General features: G+C 40.8%; 1 protein-coding gene across 3 annotated transcripts in view; it reads left to right on the top strand.

Annotated features, from left to right (window-relative positions):
* Window positions 1-22,600, top strand: part of SLC17A5 (solute carrier family 17 member 5) — a 41,688-nt gene extending 19,088 nt beyond the window's left edge. For 2 of the 3 annotated variants that reach the window (XM_075923773.2, XM_014576937.4), the window contains exons 6-11: window positions 1,087-1,205; window positions 1,985-2,143; window positions 6,713-6,845; window positions 10,166-10,313; window positions 17,670-17,760; window positions 19,559-22,600. In XM_075923773.2, the coding sequence (XP_075779888.2) occupies window positions 1,087-1,205; window positions 1,985-2,143; window positions 6,713-6,845; window positions 10,166-10,313; window positions 17,670-17,760; window positions 19,559-19,696 (788 nt within the window). In that variant the 3' untranslated portion in view covers window positions 19,697-22,600. Of the gene's footprint in view, window positions 1-1,086; window positions 1,206-1,984; window positions 2,144-6,712; window positions 6,846-10,165; window positions 10,314-16,872; window positions 17,638-17,669; window positions 17,761-19,558 lie in introns of those variants that run through there. The other variant, XM_075923775.2, reaches the window with a different exon arrangement.
* The last annotated feature ends 220 nt before the right edge of the window (window positions 22,601-22,820 follow it).

Genomic DNA, 22,820 nt, shown 5'->3' with positions numbered 1-22,820 from the left:
GAGGTCAACCAATGTAGAAAAACCTAGGACTTCATTTCTTGTTTGCTATGTGAAACTGAGTTATCTTTGATCCCAGGAATAAATGTGCTTTTCTTATCTGAAGATCCTCAAAAGTAACTTGAATGGATTCTTCATTTATAGTGTGAAACTCAATATTGTTTCACTAGCAGAGCCACAGGAATTGAGCTTGGGATTCACTAAGGAATGCCTTGAAAAGTGAGACATAGTCCTCTTACCGAGAACCACATTCTAAAATCTGATAGCAGTTTGGTGCCAATGCTTCAATGAAAAGGGAGAATGTATTTGAATTGACCACCACAAGTTCCATTGCTTCAACAACCTTTCACCTGCATCTTGTGTACTCCATCATCTATCTCATATTTGGGAGTGGAGGCCAGGAATAAATTATAAATTATTAAACAGTTCCTGATTTCATGGTCCTAAAAAGCAAAACCAGCCCTAACCTCCAGACAAAAGTGGGTGGATAAACCAGTGGAAGAAGAAGATCATTTTTATTATATTGAAAACAAATACACTTGAGTAGTACTTCTGTGATCTTCTGGTATTCCATCACAGAAACTGTTTCCAGAGCTTATAGTGTAATAGTTATTGCTGCTACTGCCAATTTTATTATTGTTAAAAAAACAAATGTTTTTAACACAGCCTTTACTTACTATTTTCATATTTCAAAATTAGACATACTGCAATCCCTTAGGCTTTTCATAACTGTGTATCTTGTATATTTTTAGATTCATATATGTGTTTATTACTTTCTTCCTGTGTCATCCAAATACTTGTCTTGTAGTTATTCTGTGTAGTGAACTGACATCAGATCATTATAGCAAGTAAGGTCACTTTGAAGATGCCTCCTTGCCCATGCTAACTGTTAAGGTGCATACTCTGTCCTCATCTAGAGCAGAGACACTGTTGGTATGAGGGTAAGAGTTTGGCCCAAATATTCTATTACCATTTTTTATTTACTTGAGAGAATCATTTTTCCCTTTTATGGTTTTAAGTGTTTATCTGTATAGTACCTGGGAGCTTTCTTCAATTTAATATGCAGCATTTATTTATTTTCAATGTAAGGTGCACTTGGAGTATTATGGTTCCTCTTCTGGATCTGGCTGGTGAGTGATACTCCAGAAACTCACAGTAGAATCTCTCATACTGAAAGGGAGTATATTCTCTCTTCCCTTAAAGATCAGGTATGTAGTTTTAATACAACTTCTCTTTTACTTAAATAAGAGCAGGAGCTATTGTGAGACAATGTTTAGAATTTTTAAAAACTCTTCCTTTGACCTGTTGGCATATGATAAATGATTTGTGTGCTTACAGGAACACTTACATAATTCAGAACATGAATGCACTATAATGATTAATGCTTGCGTGTCTTGTAGTTATATATTGAGAGTTTATGGTGTTCTCAGTGCTTAAGATCTCAGATTCATTCACACGTATTTGAGGAGTGACTTTAAGTCTCTAATTGTTGATAATGGTAAGGAGGGATTTGTTACAGAAGGAAAAGCATTCAGAAAAAAAATCTGATTCCAAAATTATTTGAAATCATTGTTAGTTTGCAACATACCAACAGAGTAACATTTTTGTTTTCCCTATGTTTTTAATGCTGCTTCAATGAAAGCTGAACATACACACAAATAAATTTTGCCTACATAAAAAAGTAATTGAGAATAAACTCACTTTTATATTATGACTTCAGTTGCAGTGGTTTTTTTTAAATAAAAAGGCAAAAAATATAACTTTAATTGACAACATAATAGACTTCTGACTTTCCACTTGCTTCCTCATTTGTCAGGTTTTGTTTAGCTCAGTTAATAAAATTAGCAATAAAAATCATGCATTTAAGGGTTCAGACTAACTTTTGAATGTGTTCTTCAGAATCCAAAATCAGATTTAGGTACGATTCAAAATATCTAGAAGAAGTATTCCTATGAGTTGTCCTGATGATTCTTTTCCTTTTTCATAGCTTTCTTCTCAGAAGTCTGTACCTTGGGTACCCATACTGAAATCCTTTCCTCTCTGGGCTATTGTTGCAGCACACTTTTCTTATAATTGGACTTTCTACACTCTTCTCACACTATTGCCTACTTACATGGAGGAGATCTTGCGGTTTGATGCAAAAGAGGTGAGATAAATGAAAATATTCTAATCCATTTCCTGTTACAGTTCATAATTTATGGCATGTCTACACAGCAGGGCTAAAGCCGAAATAAGCTATGCAACTTGAGCTATGTCACTTATGTAGCTTAAGTTGAAATAGCTTATTTTGGCTTTTGTGCTGTCTACACAGCAGAAAGTCCGAGTTAGAGACCTCTTCCTCTGACTTCCCTTATTCCTCATAAAATGAGGGTTACAGATGTCAGAATAAGAAGTCCTTCTTCTCGGCATCATTTCAACATTATGTCAAAATAACTGCTTGCTGTGTAGATGCGGAGTGTGTTATTTCGGAATAACAGTTATTCCAAAATACTGCTTCTGTATAGACATAGCCTCAGTTTTCTTCTGTGTAGTAGAGTGGTGATATGGTCTAATGTTTAGAATAGGGATGTTAAGACACATTTAATTAGCTAAGCAAGTAGACGATTCTATTAGTCGATAGGGTGATGTTCACTACTCCCACTGTGGTTCTGCAATTTGAATGTAGTAGAAGCTAGGCGTGCAGGCAGTCAGGCTCCTACTACATTTAAAATGCAGGGCTGCAGCAGGGTTAGCTCTCAGGGGTGGCGCAAGCAGGGACTGAGCAATCCTGGTTCGTGCCAGCTCCGGGACCAGCTGGCTCTTACTACACTTAAAAGGCAGAGCTGCAGCGGGGGACCTGGCGCTAACTCGGGCTGCTTCGGTTCTGGCTCACGTCAGCTCTGGGACCGCTGCACCTCTGCCTTTTAAATATAGTAAGAGCCACCTGGCTTTTACTATATTTATAAGGCAAGGCCACAGCAGGAAAATCAGCAGTCCCAGCTCGCGCTGGGTCCCCGACTGCTGCGCCTCTGCTTTTTAAATGTAGTAAGAGCATCTGCCCCTCCCCCCCCGCCTGCGCTTCGTGGGAGACAGTGATGGGAGGAACCAAAGCCTGTTTCCCCCCCCCCCCCCCCCCCAGCACCAGCTTCCCCACACCCTTGCTGCCTCTGATACATAGGCCTGGCCTGGGGAGCACATGGTTGAGGGTTCAAAACCCACCCTTCTCCTCCCACCCTGGGAGCAACGAGACTGCCAACACAGGATATGGAATGTCGTGAAGGTAGGGACGTGGGGCAGGTTAGAGGCAGCAAGGGGGGGAGCAAGTAGTCAAGTAGTGACTTGACTACCAGATAAGCCTAGGCTTATCGGACAGTCAACTACTCAACTAGTTGCTTACATCTCTAGTTTAGAACAAGCTACTCAGCCAGGAAATTTGACTGCTACCCCCAGATTATAATTGGCATGTCATATCTCTAACCTCCACACATTGAATTTTTCCTGCTGATGCCCCTTAAATTATTCCTTAGCTAAACCTCCTAAATAAATACTTCTCATGATTTATTAGCCCAGACAGACAAAGGAAGAATCACAGAAAGTAGCATGAATTAGAAGAACAAGAGGAGGCTCCAAGTGTAGTTAGAAATTAGTAAAATGTAAATTAATAAAATATATATCTCTGACTAAATAGATCATCTGAGATCCTGACTATATTGTCATATTTTTCTGGGACCTAGTTATAGGGACATCAACTTCCAAATCACTTTTCGGACAGACAAAGGAAAACAGATAAAGAGGCTTGCCTATATTTATGCAGCTTAGTAGCCAGGTGTCCTGATTCCTACATGGGTGCCTAGGCTGCTTGACTGTAATGGTTACATTAAGAAGAAAGTTCTAGCATCATGTTGAAATAGTTTGCCAAGAGAAGTAGGCAGGGAACAAATTTAGAGGTGCTTGGAGTTAAATAAAAGGTTGGAAAGCATAGGATGGTGTCCTTCCTATTTAACACGGGTGGTTGGATGAGAGCTGTTGGTAGCTGTTGGTTAGAATCCTCAAGCAAGCCCATGACAGAGGTGTCTGCTACCACAGCCTTTAATTCTGCTACATTGTAAAACACTGTTGCTTAACTGTAAGTAGTACTGTGTGCAGTGCAACTTTCCTGGATCTCTAGTGTTTTTAGAGCAAGCTGACTTCAGGTCATTTGACATTTAAAAAAAACCAAACCCTCTTGCACAAGAGTGTTGACACTTTTTCAGTTGGGAATTATATTAATATTTAAAATGCAATGCTGCCATACAGTGTCAACACTATTCCGGTATCTGGTTTCAACAGAGGTGAAAGTAATGCGTGTAGTACCTTGGTGCACCGCTCTAGTAGGAAAGAGCTGGCCAGCAAGCACTGGAGCCTACTGCTGCAGGAGCAGGCGGAGCATGTTTCTAGCTGGGTTTCTGGGGCTCTCCTGCAGGCTGCCATGCTAAGTAGCAGGCAGTCAGGCAGGTTAAAGAGGCTGGCTGGGAGCGCCCTTCCCACAGTGATCCGGAACTGCCCCACCCCAGGGTACCCTTTAGCAAGGGCAGGAACAGCTGAGGTGCTTCTCCCTCCAAGATTCCCATGACAACGCTCCTCTTTTTCCCCTTCCTGTCACTGTCACCAACCCTCTGCCCTGAGTCCCTCCTCACACCCCAGCTTGGATTCCTGCATTCCTTCACACGCATTGTAACCCTTTTCCTGACCTTCCCCGCCCCCCCATGCCACCAAGCCCCTGCTCTGACTCCTACACCCCTTTGCCCTTAGCCTCCCAAATCTATAGCCCCCTGCCTGACTCCTGCACTTTCCCACACACCCCAACCCTGAGCCCCTCCTCATACCCCTTAGCCCTGACTCCTTCACCCTCCACACACACCCCAACCTTCTGCCCTGAGCCCTCCAGACTCTGCTCTGCACCCACATACAGACACCCTTCCCTGACCCTTAGGGATGCGAATGGTTAACCCGTAATCTGCACTGTTAAGGGTGAAGCTCTTTAGCCCCGCGGGGCCCCCTGCAGGCGGCGGGCCATCTGGAGCAGTCTGTTGCTGGCACACCACAGGTAGGGGTGCTCCAGCCTGACCAGAGCAGCCCCTGTCTATGTCAGCAACCCAGTTGCAGGGGGAGAGCTGCTACCTCTTTAATTGGTTAACCAGTTGAACATTGCATTTAATCAGCTAACCAATTAAATGGAATTTTACATTCCTAGATCCCACACTCTCCCAAGCTCCTGCCCTGACTTCTGCACCCTTCCACTCACAGCCCAGTCCTCTGCCCTGAACTGCTCCTCAAACCCCCAAACCTGACTCCTGCATCTCCCCACACACCCTAATCTTCTACACTGAGCTCCACACACCCTAAATCCCTGCACTGTCTCCTGCATCCCCACACAGCCACACCCCCTGCCCTGAGCAACAGCACCCTCCCTGCTCTGCACTCCAACTCACATTTAAATTTCTTACTGGTACTATCATATTGCAATACATACACCCCCAGCCTACTGCCCTGAGGACCCTTTAGGCAGGATGTTGTGATATGACAGTACTTGTAAGAAATTTAAGTTATTTTCACACCTGGATGTATGTCCAGCTAATAAAAGGGAACTTGTTAAAATATTGATAGATACTTGAAAGACACTTCAAAAGGGAAGTCTCTAGCACTGAGACTGATTTTAGGTGTTTTTACTTCTAGCTCTTCATAAAAACAGAAGTTTGAAAAACAATGGGCAGTATCTTTGAGTGTTGATTAGGAGGAATCCTGTTGGGAAGAAACTTGTGCCTTAGATTTCAAATGTAGCAGTAAGCTTTGATTATAGAATTAAATGTCATACAGAAGTTTCTATTGGGTTCTAGAACAGAAAACAAATATGAAGCAATATTTTATGCATATTACTTTATTACTGAGTTAGAGAAGTACCCCATCCAGTGAACATCCAAAAACCCCTTTAAGTCAAAAATTAGATGTTTGCAAGTTACACTGCAGAGAATAGTTATCAAGGTAAGTGAAAAGCCAAAAAGGTTAAGTTAATTTATAGTTTAGATGACATCAGATGAACCATTTGGAGTAGTACAGAGCACACTGGAACTAAACGCTGCTTATGTGGAAATCTCTGTGTGTGTTGCAGTTGGTTTAGTGACAACACTGAGTCGGCAGGGATGTAGAAATTACCATACTGGATAAGAAACCTAACAAAAGGCAGACCTTGGATAATCTGACCCATCTACATTAGGTCTCTATTGGATCTCTAATAGTTGTTGGATATTGGATTAAACTCTGAACCGGGAGGTTAATATCACTTTCAACATTTTTGTTAGCCTTAAGAATTGTGACTTAGACACTTGGCATTTGGTACATGTTCTGTGCTCTTTTGTCCTTTGAATTGAGTTGTCTTTCATCTGACAATTATTTCCAAGCCAATTTTTTGTTAAACGGAATACTCATCACACTGATTTTATGTGGTAACCTCTGAGCAGTATTCCTTCACTCCTACTTTCTAAAATTTAATAAAATAATGATGTAAAAAATGCAATGGTCTGCCTACCTTATCACCAGATACCTGATTGTCCTATGAAAGAACAGGCACCTATCCTGTTGGCTCACTTGACGGTTTTAGTAGAGCTAAGTATCTTCTTATCTCTGTAGCATAAATACTTCTTCAGAATGGTTTTTTTTTCAGTATTTTAACTTGCCCATCTTTTTGTCTATTCTCCAGAATGGATTTTTATCTGCACTGCCTTATTTTGGATGTTGGGTGTGTATAATCGTGTCTGGTCAAATTGCTGATTATTTAAGGGAAAAACAGAACTTGTCCACTGTGTGTGTGCGCAAAACATTTACTGTAATAGGTAGGTAAATTAGATGAATAATGTGCATTATTTTTCTTCAGTGTAAAACACTTAATAGGGCCTAGTTAGGGATAATATAGGCACTGTGAGTTTGACTCCGCACAAATGATCTACTGTGGGATCACTTGTGAGTGTTTGGGGTAAGGTACTGTTCAATGCTGTTATTCTTGGTGATTTCCTGGAGTTGGGGGTGGGGGACACATGCACAGTTAGGCCAAAATGTATGTATGTTTGCTGGACTAAGCATCAGTATTATGCTATTTCCTAGGGTTCCTTTGGACCTATGTGACTTAAGTTTGAGTGGTTTGATATGCACCAGTCATACACTGGCCTTGTCTTTATGTGTCTAGCTTTTAAAATAAAAGTCCCTCTTCCCATTTTAAATTTATACCCTGCTCTTAAAATGTGAGTTGCAATTTTTTTTGCAAATTTCTTCATCTATTGGATGTACTTATTTTCCCCAACAGTGAATGAGTTAAGAAGAATATTTGACACATTTTAAGTTTAGAAGTCTTCTAAACTTTTGTGTGCTGTGCTGTTGAGGACATGCTATGTATACATGACTGAAGAAATGTAAATACCAGACCTTTTTTTCTAATAATAATAAACAGAGTTTTTTCCTCACTAATCTGCACTGAAATGTCTTCTGGGGAAAAAGTTCATCAGTCCACTATGTTCATCTTTGCTTGTTAGAGGACAATATATCTATTTAAAAACAATGAATAGTCCTGTGGCACCTTAAAAACTAACAAAAAATATATAGTATCATGAGCTTTTGTGGGTAAAACCTGTTTCTTCAGATGAGCTAGAAGCAGCATCTATCATCTGTTTTCTCAGAAAAAAATAGATTCCACTAGAGTAGAAGTTTCTTTTACAATGCTTTCATCAAAGGATGAATTTTTCATCATCTAAGTAAGTGAGGAAACTCTTAAAGTCAACAAATGGTCTGGTAGCACTTTATAGACTAACAAACATGTAGATGGTATTATGAGCTTTCGTGGGCACAGCTTTGTGGTTTTGAAGAAGTGGACTGTATCCATGAAAGTTCATGATACCATCTACATGTTTTGTTAGTCTATAAAGTGCTACCAGACCATTTGTTGTTTTTTTTTCTGTAACAGACTAACTCAGCTACCCCCTGAAGCTATTAAAAGTCAGTGAGATTTAGCCCTGATTCACACCCATGGGCTATGCAGTTTCACCTACCAAAACTTTTAGTATAGTATAGACAGTACTATGTTGTTGGAAGGACTTCTCCCACTGACATAGCTACTGCCCGGAAGGTGGAGTACCCATAGGTAGCTTCTTCATTAGGCTACCCAAGGCTGCTATGCTGTAAGTGTTGACAAGTCCTGAGACTTGTAAATTGCTATCTGTAGTTCAATACACTTTGATGTTGACACTTGCCCAGGATCATTCAAAATGGAGACAAGTCCTACTCAATGGCTCCCTGCACCTTGAATTTGCCTGCTGACATGCTGAAGAGGAGAAGAGGTGCAGGAGGAAGGCAAGACTGGTTTCTAGTCATGGTCAGCAGCCTCTTGCTGTACTGGAAACATCTGTTCTCACTGTAATAGAACTTGTGATTCAAGGACTGGCCTTATCAGCCACCTGAGAGTCCACAACTCTGCAACAAGTGCGGATCATACTCCGCATCAAGTGATCGCCCATCATCATCACATTTTAGAATGTTAAGAAGTGGTTATCATGGACTAATCTTGGTATCTTCCAGGTTGCAGAACCTGGCTGATTTTAGTCACCCATGTCCAAGAAAATCTTTGTTACAATAAGTTTTGTACATACCTGTAAATTGGAGGGAAAACAGCTAGTTAATGAAGCCGAGGAAAGAAAAAAAAAAGATAGAACATTTTGAAATCCAGACCAGCCAAATTCAAAATGAAAAATCCTGAAATAGGTACACATTTTTAAAATAAGTTTTTCTCCTTTTCCTGACACATTGAGCTTGAAAAAGACGTCATAAAAGCCATGTCTTCATACTTTCATGCAGAACATCCATCTGCTATAAAGAGGGCAAGTAAGAATTCATAGTTTCCAAAGATATTACTAGACATGTATTTTAACTTTTTAAAAACTGACTGCCATCATTTCATGTGTGTGATATATCACTACATTGACAAAGTTCATATAAATCTAGACTCTTGTGTTTTCGTTGCTACTTGTATGTCTCAAGATACTTCAGAACTTACCTGTTGAAAAGAGCACCTTGGAAAGAACTATGACAAAATGCCGCATCAAAATGTTCTGAAATTAACGCTTTTGAGGAGCATATGGAACCACCAGTTGAAACTGACTAAAGTAATGTTGAGGGGTAGCTGTGTTAGTCTGTAATGTTAACAACGAGTAGTCCTGGGGCACCTTAGAGACTAACAAAAATATATTGGTATCATGAGCTTTACAGATGATATAATGTTGAACACAGAATTCATAATTTCGTTCCTGCTTGATATCTGATGGTTTGCAAAGCTCAGACTATTTTGAGTAATTACACATAGAGTTGCCTGAAGGTCAGAAAGTGTTTGCAGACATTCCTCTGAATTTGAATAGAAGTAACCCACCTTTATTTGATGTTCATGCAAAATTGTTTTTTGGTTACTCAAATGGTTGGGGAATGACTGTTCTCTGCAGGAAGATCTGTATTTGCATTTGAATTGGGATATTTGTGCCCTAAATCAGTGTTCATTGTTTACCTTTTGTTCATTCTGGTCCCTCAGGGGTGACAGGAGAATAAGCAATACCATGTGACTTAAGTGACCAGTTCTGATAGTGAATAGTCAAATTAAATAGCTCAACAAACACCTCACAGGCTGAAAGTTAGTCTTATCATGTTCGCGCAATTACAGTGATGAATCTACTTGCAAAAGTCAGGCTCAGTTCAACTTATTGTTCACATCTGATTCACGCAGTGATAGTCTTCCCCCATTTTATCTGCTGTGCAACCTCTGTTAATTTTATCATAATGTATAGGTAAAATGGACTTGATCTGATTGGGTTAGATTGATCAGTATCAATTACTTTCTGATGATCTTTCATCCAGTTAGTTTGCTCTCCTATAAGCGACTGGCATGGACATATACAGCACAGACATCCTAGATTCTCTTCTAATGGAGCCTTAAAATTGCAAATCTCCATTTTAATTTCAATAGTACCATCCTACATTTTGCACACTAGGTGGCAGTAATAATATAGAAAATACACCTAAATACATAACTTAGTGTTATGGTCTTTGTATGCTAAAATAACATTTAAGATCTGTGTGATAGTTAGTCTGGAGCTTTCTAAATGACAGTTGTTGTTTTTAGGTATGATTGGTCCTGCAGTGTTTTTAGTAGCAGCTGGGTTCATAGGCTGTGACTACACATTGGCTGTTGCATTCCTAACCATATCAACAACACTTGGAGGCTTTTGTACATCTGGTTTTGGCATCAACCACCTGGACATAGCACCATCGTAAGTATTGCTAAAGCTGTTTTTAATACAGATGACATTTTTGATGATCTTCATCATGTATTAACACTAAAGCTGAGGGGCTGTTACATTTAGGATTAATGATAACAATAGCAAAGCACAATTTTGTAGCTCCCAATGGCTGGAAAAGGCCAATGGGAGCTGCCTAGGCAGCACATGGAGCCCCCTCTCCCTCAGTGGGTGTGCTGCGTATAGATGTAGCTGGATGCTTTGCGTGACATGTGGGGGCATGGCAGGAAAGAAGCCCGCCTAAGGGTCCCACTAAGCTGCTGACCAGTAGCTTCCTTAGGTAAGTGCCTCTAGAGACTCCACCTAGCACCCCACTCTCTCCTGCACCCCAACTCCCTGCCCTAGATCACAATCCAAACCCTTGGCACTCTCGGGTCCTGCACTGGGTCATCAACAGGATTGGAACTGTTAGGTCCATCACACAGATATCTGCCACTGGAGCTAATGGAGTAACTGAGAGTAATAGTAAACTGCCAAACTCTACGTATACCAGCACTAAAAGAGGAGCCAGCAATGTTCCCTCTAATTTTTTCATTCACGTGCAGAATAAATTTTGTTGTGTGCCAAGGCATGAGCATATGTGCATCATCAGTAAAAACACATGCTGCCGGCTTTAGGTGCTGTGGGTGCTCTGCTAACCAGTTGGGCAGCATTTGAATCTCTCCTGGGTGGCCGCCCAAGTGCTTAGCTTAAAGGGATCATTTAGTGCCCTTGGTTATTAGTATGTTGGGTTCCATTCCAGACACAATGGATGGAATAGATCTAATAAATACAGAATCTTCTACTTATTTTCCCACACGCATGACCCTTTTCACCCTATCCCCTCCAACCTGTCCCAGTCCAGTCTTTCTACCTCTGAATTCTTCTTCTAATTCAGCTTCCTCACTTAGTCTGCCCCAGTCTCCATTCTTCAGATTTCTGTTCTCAGTCACTTTGCCCAGCACATCCTACTCTCGGTTCTCTGGACTCTCTATTCTAAGTGTCCTTGCCCAGTGCCGTAAATAGGAATTTTTGCACCTGGGGCAAAATATTAATTATGCTCCCCCTCTCCTTAGGTTAGTATCCATTGCACTTTTTACTTTTGCAGCTTATTATTTTTACTTACTGCATCTTCGCGCCCCAATTTATTATGCGCCCGAGGCGAGTGCCTCACTTGCCCCACCCTTGTTACGGCCCTGTCCTTGCCCATGCACCTCATCCTGCTGAGTGTGCTCAGTTCAGCTGGAATCTTCTGGAAATTTAGTCACTGCCTAAGAAGTCTCTAGAGAGCAAGTGAAAACTGCTGTTTTTTTCCCTCAGATCATATTTGGGCAGATATTCCTGGAGGGTGGAGGGATAGATCATTCAAGAAGCAACAGCTGCCAGTATTCCCATTCACCACCCTCCCCCACTCAGCCACATTTCAATACCCTGCTTCAGAGTAGCGAAGCCTTAGCATTTTTTCAAAGAAAAGCTTGCCCAAGTTTTGTCCATGTCTAAAAACAAGATCCAGGAAAAATAAGTCATGCTTGGAAGTAGGGATGTAAAAGGTTAACCGTTTAACCAGTTATCCAATAAGCATTAGGCTTACCAGCATGCTTACTGCATAACTGGTAGGACATCCAGCGACCCACCACCAGGCTGGAGCAGCCCTGGCTACTGTGTCTGTGTCATGCCGGAGACCCCAGCCAAGTAGGGATGGGCCAGCAGGACTCCAGCCCTTGTCACACCAGCAGAACCTGGCCGCAGCTGGGCTAGGTGGGAAGGTGGAGCCACAGCCAAACAGATGGGCCAGCAGAACTCTGGTTCCAGCCCCGACTAGAATGACAAGCCCCAGCCCTAGCTGCACTGGAGTAGCCTGGGTGAGACTCTGGATCCCCAGCCTCTCTGAGTTGGCTTTGGTGGGCCAGAAGGATGTGCTCTAGAGCAGCCAGGTGAGCATCTGGTTTTGGCTGCTGTCTGCCAACGGTTAGCCAGTTAAACATTAGTGTTGTCAATTGACATGCATTAACGCCTGCGATTAACACAGTCCAGGATTAACATGTTAAAATTTTTAACACGTTAACCACAGGTGTTTATGCTGCACTTCCCCTTTGAAGTGCCACTGTGGTGCTTCAAAGGGGCAGTGCAATGCAGAGCCCGGGATCAGCTGGGAAGTCCCCAGATGACCCCGGGCTCTACTGCCCCTTTGAAATGTGCAAAGGCAGTGTTACAAAGGAGCAGCCGCCTCATAGTTGAGCCAGGGATCAGCTGTGTGGTGGCTGCCCCTTAGAAATGCTGCCTCCACGTGTTTCAAAGGGGCAGTGGAGCCCAGGGTCAGCTGTGGACTCCCCAGCTGATCCCAGGATCCGCGCAGCATTTCCCCAGAACCCAGATCAGCTGGGGAGTCCCTAGCTGACCCCAGGTTCTGGGGAAGTGCCGCATGGAACCTGGGTTTAGCTGGGGACTCCTCAGCTGATCTCGGGTTCTGGGGAAATGCCATGCAGAGTTCAGGATCAACTGAGGTGGCGTTTTAAAGGGGCAGCCTTGGAGCCCGGGGTCAGCTGGGGACTGCCCAGCTGATCCCAGGCTCTGCATGGCATTTCCTCAGAACTGAGTGGCATTTCCCCAGCTGAGTTCCACTGCTGCACAGAACCCAGGATCAGCTGGGCATCATTACACAGCCTCTGTGTGCGTTTCAAAGGCATAGCCCTGGAGCCAAGGGTCAGCTGGGGCTCCTCAGCTGATTCCAGGCTCCTCATGGCATTTCTCTAGAGTTTGCATTTTAAAGGGGCAGCCGCAGAACCTGGCATCAGCTGGGGATTCACAGCTGATCCTGGGCTCCCCATGGCAGTGGAACCCAGGGTCATAAGGGCACTCCAGCTGATCCTGGTCTCCGTGTTGCACTGCCCCTTTGATGCACCACAACAGCGCTTCAAAGGGGCTGCGCTGCAATGGAGCCCATGGTCAGCTGGGGACTCCAGCTGATCCCAGGCTCCATGCAGTGCTGCCCTGTTGAAACGCCACCGCAGCGTTTCAAAGGGGAGGCGCATGCAATTAATTGCAATTAAATTTTTTAATCGCTTGACAGCCCTATTTAAACATTGATTACATTATTACAGTTTAACTGGTTAACAGTTTTCATGGTTATTTTTTATATCCCTTAGAAACAGCTGAACCACACTGATTGATGTTTTTTTGGAAAATTTCAAACTGAGGGTGTCCCAGCATTGAAGGGGGAGAAAATGAATTGTGGAATTACTGTGAATTTATAAAAGAATCTAGTGGTGAACTTGCTCATTGTCACCATAAGGGCCTTTTGCTATTCAAAACAATTGACACACCAGAGCAAGAATTTGTATAAGAAATATTATTTATTGCAAGGAAATACTTCCGTAAGTGAACAAAAATACTCACACCCAAGTAAAAAACATGAATTTATAATACACATGCATCTCTTATGTTATAAACATTTGAAATTATTGGAGAAAGGGCAAAATTATTAGTGTGGGGAAAATATGGCTTCTGCTTTTTTACTGAAATTTTAGCTAATTCAACCAATTACAGTAAGATATCTCCTTAATGATGAGGATTCTTAGTATTTCATCACATAGCTCACATATTGTTCCCACAGCTCTGGTGTGCTGAACACATCATGTATCTTACATTGTGCTCCTTATTCTGTCACTTAATCAGTGTGTCCATTGTATTCATGGATCCCCTAATATATGATAGAAGTCAACTGTGTCGCCAGAATCACAGGTCTGATGATAAATACCCAAAGGGGGAAGGACAGAACCAGGTGGACAGTTTTATCAAATAAAAAATATTTATTTATGACAGTGGTGAATTTATAGTATTTATTCTAAGATTCTTAATAGACCGTGTTAATAATGAATTTACAGTATTTATTATATTTATTCTATGATTTCTAGTTAAACGTGTCAGAGATATAAGGATGGGAATGGCAAGAGGAATAGTTTCTAATCTTAAAATATCCAGCTACTGTAATTAAATAACAGTGATAACTACAAACTCTTATGTACTACCCAAAAACAACTACAACACTAAGCTTATACAACAGGAAAAAATCAAATCATACATACCAACTTACACAGCACACGGAACATTTCACAGATATCAGTTTGGTTGCGAAGGCCTTGGTTACGCCCAAGAGTCGGGGGAGGTGGCTGGTCGGTTGATCAGGCCGGCAGCGCTTGGAAGTATACGAGAAGGCACACGCACGGTGGTACGTGTGTTGCGAAGACCTCCTAGAGCGAACTGTGCGATGGGTATTTATCCCCAAATCTGCACATCGCTTTCCCGCACTTGAATATTACCATATATGGCCCAATAGTCACCAAGTGGGGGGGTCTGTGTCCCAGGGGTAGGGCTGAAACTGTGCAGGTTTCATGCGACCAGGTAAGCCCCGCAGTTCTCACACCAAGGTGACGGGTGGGAGAGTCTGAGGCTATTTTCCCATTTTCACACCTTTCCTTTTTTCTAAAGACAATGATATGCAGGAAGGTTGCAGCCGGCTTCTCTCAAGGAGTAATGCAGCCCATTATAACAAGAGTGGCCTGGCCAAACTTTTTTACTGGGGGGGGGGAGCGTTTCTTTTCTCTAACAAACTGTTGGACCGTGCTTTGCAGATTTGTCATATTAAGCTTTCTGTTTCATGTTGATGCTTCACATTGTATAGGGAGTTGCACTGTGGTTATCTGCATCAGACTGTCTCTTATCATGTACACAACCTAGGTCAGAAACACAGCAGTGTAAGACGGTGAGCCAAAAATGAATTGCAAATGCTCCTCTGGGGCTCAAATGAGTTTTGGAAGTGCACATTAATATTGTTTCAGTGCTTACATATTTTAAGGAAGATTTGCTGCATGTAAGGTTCGTTAAGGGCTTTATAGAGTCTTGTTATACACATATCTGCCCCTAGAGGCTTTTACACTTTGACATTCAACTTCACAGAGCCTCATTAATTTTTATGCATTTTCAAGTTATCAAAGGAATACAAACCTTATTTAAAAGAAATAAACATCACTTCAGTCAAAACATCAAGATTTAAAGGAAAATGTAGTCTCTGCCTTGATAGGTTTGGTAAGTCTGTGACTTTAAAGAAAAATCAGCCAATAGACTCAAAGCTTGAATTTGTAGCTGCCTTGTAAATAGAGCCCTATGTGGATACAAAAATATGTGTCTACATGTGATCTACAAGCCACAAAAGTTATCTGCAGATACAGATAACAGTGGATTTGCAGGGCTATACATCAGGGGATGAGCTGACACTCTGAGTTACCCCCATCCCACCAACCGAGCCGGACCGGTGAGAGCTGTGTTGGCAGCTATGAGAGTTCACCCGGACCTTTGGACCCTTCACCTTCCCTCAGCCAGACAGGGAGCCTGGGAGACGGGAACGGTGCCGGGAACTGCCCTCAGTCCCACCTGTGAAGGTGGATGGAGGCTCTACCATGGTTTCTGGGCTGAGGTGCAAGCTGGTGTGGCTGGAGCAGTGCAGCCCAGGGCAGTTGGAGAAACCAGACTCCTTAAGCTTCTAGCCTGTCTTTCACCGCCCTGACTCTGGCCCAGGGTGACATGGAGGGAAGTGGCTCAGAGCCAAAGCCCAGCCATGGCAAGAGGGAGTCATGTTGGATGTCAAACAGCCCCTTGCCCCTGTCTCTACTTCCCAGCACCCCTGTCCAGGGCTAGTGGAAAATCTGTTTTTCACAGATTCCCACCAAGCTCTTGCCTTCTGATCCCTGTGCCAATACAAAATGTGTATCACATCCACTCTGCTATTTGCAGAAATGGTGCATGGAGGATATCTGTGGATATAAATCAGATACCCACAGATTTGCAGGGCTGTGATTGTAAATGTTTTATTCAGAACACACACAAATATACTGCTAATCCCATCTTGTGTGCATAGAATTAGCACGAATGAGGAGTCCTTGGGATTTGCAGCATCCCCTTGGTTTGAATTGATTTCCATCATATACAGGGTTTACAGTTTGGTTCAATGGCTTTCAGCACCCCAGTATACAAATTGTTCCTGCACTCCTGACTATAAATGTGCACCATCGCCTTTTATGGGCCCTCCCGTGTGAACTTTCTTCTGGAGTCTCCTATTGCTGTAAGTAGAATGGCAGGATATCTTTTCAGGAAGGCTTTTAGGTTCCATAATGTAAATACTGAAGTCAACATGAATTCTTCCATTGTACCTGGGGAAAGGCGGCAGGATTTTCTCTCTTTTGTGTTAAACGGTGCGTTAAACCAATATAGTTATTGGGAATATCTCTTTCCCCTTTGGTTAGCTCATGGTCAACCTCAATTAGTGGCTTTATATGGCTTCTGAGGGCAGCAAATCCAGCCTGCAAATAATGTCCCACTAAGCCTTTCTGCTTTTGCAATCCCTTGAGCTGTGAATTGGAAGTCTGAAATGTCTCGTTTTAGTTTTTCTCCTACCACTAATTTGCTTTAATGTTGTTCACTGGTAGAGCATTTTTCAAACATGGTGTCCATATGCCTTGCAACATCACTATAAGATATAAATATATTCATTTTACAGGCACAGAGAAGAGAAACTGAGGCTCAAAGAAGTTAAGTGATTGCTCACGATCACAGAGCAAGTTGTCATCTAAATAAGACTGTTGTGTGTGTTGAGATCAGCATACCCTGGGATCCCACAGAGATCCAAATGTCCGCAAGTGGACTTTTAAAAGTGGGAGTGGCAACTAGGAACATGGGTGGCTTTAGTTAAACCCACCCCCTATTTATGTGCTACAATCATGACCATACAAATCTGAAGGGAACAAAAGGAACTTGTGTTCTAAAGCCTTGTGTTGGTGAAATTTATGCTTTGCAATAAAAAGTAATTGGAGAAATTATTAATGCCTCCTGTCTTAGCAATGGCATCTAGGTCCTCTTTGTCTATCCCCACACATCACTCTGTTGTGCTCCATGTGCCACCCCACTTCACCTTCCACCCCCTTTTTCTCCTCACCTTTCCAGTGGTTCTATCCTCGACAAATTGGTTAGGGCTTCCCAAAGAAGGCATGGTATGGGGTAAGAAGCTGGGTAAGACTCTTGGCAGTTCAGTTTGGTTTGGGCTTACTTAAAAGGTGGCAACCCTATAACAAGCTAGCATGGATCAGCTAAACCAATAACTCATTTTAAGGTGACATGGAGTTGCTCTTAAAATAAATAAATGGGAGCCATTCCCACACAAGTACTAACTTGTCTTGGCTTTGTTCAGCTCATGTGATCTGACGAGACTATAATTGAGAGTGATTTGACTCCTATAACAAGCTGTTTCACTAAATATGGGAATAAGTTAATAAGCAATATGAACAATTTATTCTACAGGTATGCTGGGATCCTGCTTGGAATCACAAATTCATTTGCCACTATCCCGGGAATGGTGGGGCCAGTCGTTGCGAAAATCCTGACTCACCATGTAAGACTACTTGTTTATTGTTTCACTGATGAAGTTTTATATGCCCTCTTGTTTGTGAGATGGTGTTTTTTTTATACAAGAATTACACATAATGAGCATCCCAGTCTTACTGGGTTAGGTGGTTATAAAGTACTATACTCTGGCTTTTATTTTGGTGGCTGTAAAACTGGTAGTAAAATGTGAGGTTGCATTTTGAAGAGCCACATAGGAATTTAAATATTTAGCTGTGAGTGACTTTGGCCTTGTCTTCACTAAAGGTAGAGGAAAAAATGAGTGTACGTTATCCCAAGTTAGCTAACAAGTGAAAACTATTACAGAAAACCCCTGACTTCTGACGGCCTGTGTTATGACCCCCCACACTTACAACCATTTTTGTAAGTGCAGACTGGGCCAAAAATCCCTGACTTATGTCCTCGGTCCGCATTTACAACTGTGCACGGCTCCTATTGTAAATGAGGGTTCGAGTTATGACCCCCCTGACTTGCGACGCTTCCCTGGGAACCAATTGCGTCGCAAGTCGGGGGAGTGCCTGTATATGGTAAAATCCTATTGCGGACAAGGCTATTCTAGTTTTACACATGTTATCAGGTTGGAAGCAAACTCTGCCTTGGTTAGTTATGGAAAAATGATGGCATTTGAATCCTGAATTTTAAAAACTTGTCTGGTAGGCAAGGAAGGAACTGCTTTCAATTGTTGATTTGTAACATTTATTTGTAAATGTATATCCTGGGATTTTAGTGTATATTATAAAACACTGTAGAGTTCATCAGAGACTTGAATTAAATACCCAGTTTGAGACTTTTTATTCCTTGCACTACTGGCTCATAAAGTGAGAAACCATCATGTACATCTGAAAATGCTTTTCTTTTAGAATTATAGAATTATTTAAGAATACATTAGGGAGGGCAAGTGGGATGAGTGACTTTACTAGTACAATTAGTGAATTGAGTAACTTAGTAATAAATTGCTCCAACCGTTGCTTTGAAAAACACTGAAGTATTATTTAATATTGTGCGTCTAAACAGATCAGCTTTGTCTGGACAGCGTAACAAAAATTCTCTTATACTGTTTAGTGTGGTGTTAATACATTCTCGTTTGGCTACTCTTCTCCTTTCTTTACCAGTAAAAATACTTTGCAAGCTTGTTTGAATAGTGACCTGCTATTTCAAAATAGCTTTTTATACTTAAAAAAAATCTACATATATGTAAACTTCTATTTATTTATTATTAAAAAAACTAGCCAATACCATCCATGCATCCTAGACTTTTTTTAGACTGGCACCCTAGACCTCTTTAGACTACAAACCTTCATCCTAGTTTTAATGCTATCCCTTCACTACCACCAGTTGACTAGGCCAAAATTAGTCCAGGCTAAAATGTTGATGTAAAACTGATGGGGGGAATAGTAATATAGTAACAAATAATAAAACTAATTATCCATAAAGCATATTTGTGCTGCTCTGAAAACTGAATAGTCCTTTCCATTCTCCATGCAGTGGTTTAGCCAAAATGCACTTTGAGACAATACATTCAGGTCTTGTCTAGCTTTGTTAAACGAGAAACTGGGTGGACCAACGTTATCACAATGTTAGTAGAATATCATTTTAAAGCATTTTTTTACTGAATTTGATTCCTATTGTTATTTAAATTCACTTTTTGTATTTGTAATGCTTTTGATGTCAACATAAAATGGCACTGCATAGAATTTTCACTTAACAAGAATAAGTATGTTTTTTCTAGTAACTCTTCATGCTAAGATGCGGTGAACTGATTGCTTTCTTTTTTTTTCTCTTGGCAGAATACTGTGGGAGAATGGCAGATCGTTTTCTATATTGCTGCTTCTATTAACTTATTTGGAGCAATATTCTTTGCGTTATTTGGCAGTGGAGAAGTGCAAGACTGGGCAGTCAACAACCGCCACTTGCATAGGAACTGAAGGAGTTATTGAGATATCAAGGCTATATTGAATCACTGTTCTAAAGTCATGTGACCTGAAAAGTGCCTTTCATATTGATGCCCGGAAAGCTACAAAAGCTTTTCAGTTTAACCATTTTATCTGTGTACTGTTTGTACTAGAAGTCACTTGACGGTGCATGTACGTTATTTCTGTAATAAGAAACTACTTAGCTCTAGTAGAACAGCCTTATGCTAGGACTTTAAATCAAATACTTGATCTGAAACTTAGAATTTTAAATCATTGTGCTGGGCACCATTTTCTGCCACCTCTTAATATTTTCTAAACTGAAATGAGTAGGAAGATGTCTTCTATCATCGACATAGCAGAGGGGAGAAAAACAGGGATTGTAGTGTTGGGAGGTGGAGGAATGGCATGTAAAGAATGGTATGTAATAAGGAATCTTTTTTTTTATTTTTATGAAGAAGTTGACATGCTTCTCCAATTTTAATGTCCAGGAATTTCCTGGTTTTCTAGAGTTATCATATTTTAATTTTTCTTTTTACCAATATTTTAATTGGTGTTCTAGGACTCTTCTGCTACACACACTTCCAATATGTAAATGTTTCATGTTCAAGAACAGAATAATCAGAGAGCAAATTTACAACAAGCCTCTTACATATGAGATGAACAGACAGAGGGAGTTTTCTCCTTTCCACCCCTTCTCAGTGGGGTAAGATATTGACATAGCATATGTTCACTGGCCTGTGCATCAATAAAAGGAGTATGTTGCTATGGTTTGATCTCTAAGCATTGTGTAGATTGCACTAGAAGTGGAATGGCTAGGGGTATGTATTTCAGTCTGACAGCCAATTTTTTTATCATGACAAGCATTCAGAGCAATGGAAATCTCAAATTCTTCTGCTCATGTCAATATATGTAAATTTGTCAGTAGAAATGTACTAAAATGAGGCCAGTGCAGAGAGTAAGGACAGCACTTTTTAGTTCTCTTTGTACAATTGCTCTCACCCTGTTCACAGATTAAAAATCAGTGATATTGGGGGAATAAACTGTGCAACTTCATTTCTAGAAGTTGCCCTGGGCATTTTCTTTTTGGAGTCTGAGAGAATTGTGCTGTTAGTACAGAATTCATGCTTGAAATATTTTTTTTATTATTATTATTATTATTATGGACATTTGGAAACTATGCACCCAATTAAACCAGGACAATAGAAACTGAGTGAAAATTATAGTCTAGAAGGAATGGGTGATTGAAAATCTGAGGGACCCCTCTTAGGCGAGGTCTACACTACAAAGAAAAGTTGGAAAAAGATATGCAAATTGAAAACCATAATTTGAGTATTTTTTTCCGTTTTTCTTTCGAAAGAGGCTTTTCCAAAATTTGGCCCATCTACACAGGCTAAATTTCAGAAAAACCTCCTCTTTCAACATATCCTTTCTTCATCATACAATGAGGATTACAGAGGTGGCAAAAGAACATGTCTGCTTTTTTGGAAATTGTTCAAAAAAAGCAGATGCATTCCTTAGAGGCAGAGTAGCTTTTCCAGGATACTGCTGCATTCTAGACATAGCCTTAGAGTATTCACCATGTAGAGCAGGTTAAAAAATCCCATTTCCATAGATTCCTGGATTAAAGCAAGTTGGTGAAGGTCACTTTGCTTTGTTTTTTTCTACATGCCATCAAAACAAAAAGAGAGAAGTTTAGCATACCTGCTTTTGGGTGCTCCAATGGAGTTGTCTGACTTAATTTCCAGGAAATGGCTACTGCCTCTCCTTACCAGCTTTAGAAACCTTTTTGTTTGCACCTGCATTGAAGTGTCATGTTGGAAGTATGTTAAAGCTGTGTTGTCATAAATTAATTTCTACAATAAATGGCACCAAAATCATATGGAATTAATATTTGTACATGTAACCATAACTGGAAATGATTGCTTCCCAAAAATTGATCTCAGCAGAAATTAACAGATAATCCTAAAGATAGTTCAGTCTTAGTTCAAAAAAATGTATTTCCCTGCCATTTTGGAGTGATCCAGCAAGTAAGTGGTGTGGCAGTATAGGGCAAGGATTACATGTGCACTGCTAGTTTTTTTTAATTGACAACTATTTGGTAGACAGAGCTTTTGATGTTGGAGTTGTCAGTCTGACAGCTTGGTTACCACTAACATTGAATTTCCAAAAGAGAAATGGAATCTGAGCATTAATGTGATTGTTTTCAGCTCAGAGTTTACGACATTAAACATTAAATAGTGCCATTTATTGTTTGAATTATATAGGCCAGACTATGGAGTTTTGGAATTTCTGATTTTCATATCTATTTTTTTCTTCTTCTAATCTCATGTATTATTGACACAAATGCTCTGTGTTCTATTAATTTTTAAATGTAAAGCTTGTCTGGAAAGCAGGCACAGAAACATTACAGTAGATCCTGAGGTTTATTTCTAGAAAGCAGACCAAGGCTATTCTGAAAGAATCGAGGACATTTGTTGATACAGAGTTTGATCTGCAAAGCTTTAAGCACTCTGGTCCAGATCCAGCAAAACATTTCAGCATATGATTAGGCTTGATCATCCTGCAAGATAAAATTATAGAATAGAAAAACTATACTAAAATGTTACTTCTGCCTCCTCACCATGTTACTGCCCACTCCTCCTTTCTCAAGTCATCAATTTACTTTCTTCCTTGTACTGTTTCAGAATATTTTGGATACCCACCTTGACACCTAAAGGATCTTGATTTTTCACAAAGTGCTGGGTACCTCAATCATGTCCTATTAAGAAATTTCAAGCTGAACATCCAAAATCAATAATTTTTAAAAATTGTATATGTATATTTTGTATTTATTAATTTTCCTCCTTTTCATGTGTAACTGGTTCCTAATTTTATTTTGTCAGCTTTTATTTTTAATATAAGTAATGGTGTTCTATGCTTCTCTTTGTGTCGTACCTTACTGTAGTTACTAAGGGAAGACTAATTACCAGGTTAACAGCTGATCACTTTCCCAGAGGCGGAACACTTACTGTCAAACACCTTCTCAATCTGAAGCTCCTAGCCTCAAAATATATTTTTTTCCTCCCATCCTTATATCATTGGAATAGTTTGTGTCCACCCTTATAACTGATTGAGTCTAATTGACATATCAATATTT

Source organism: Pelodiscus sinensis, chromosome 3, assembly GCF_052426305.1.
Source record: "Pelodiscus sinensis isolate ZL-2025 chromosome 3, ASM5242630v1, whole genome shotgun sequence".
NCBI classification, from domain to species: Eukaryota; Metazoa; Chordata; order Testudines; family Trionychidae; genus Pelodiscus; species Pelodiscus sinensis.
The sequence above is the reverse complement of the archived record's forward strand: the minus strand, read 5'-3'. Positions and strand labels throughout refer to the sequence as shown.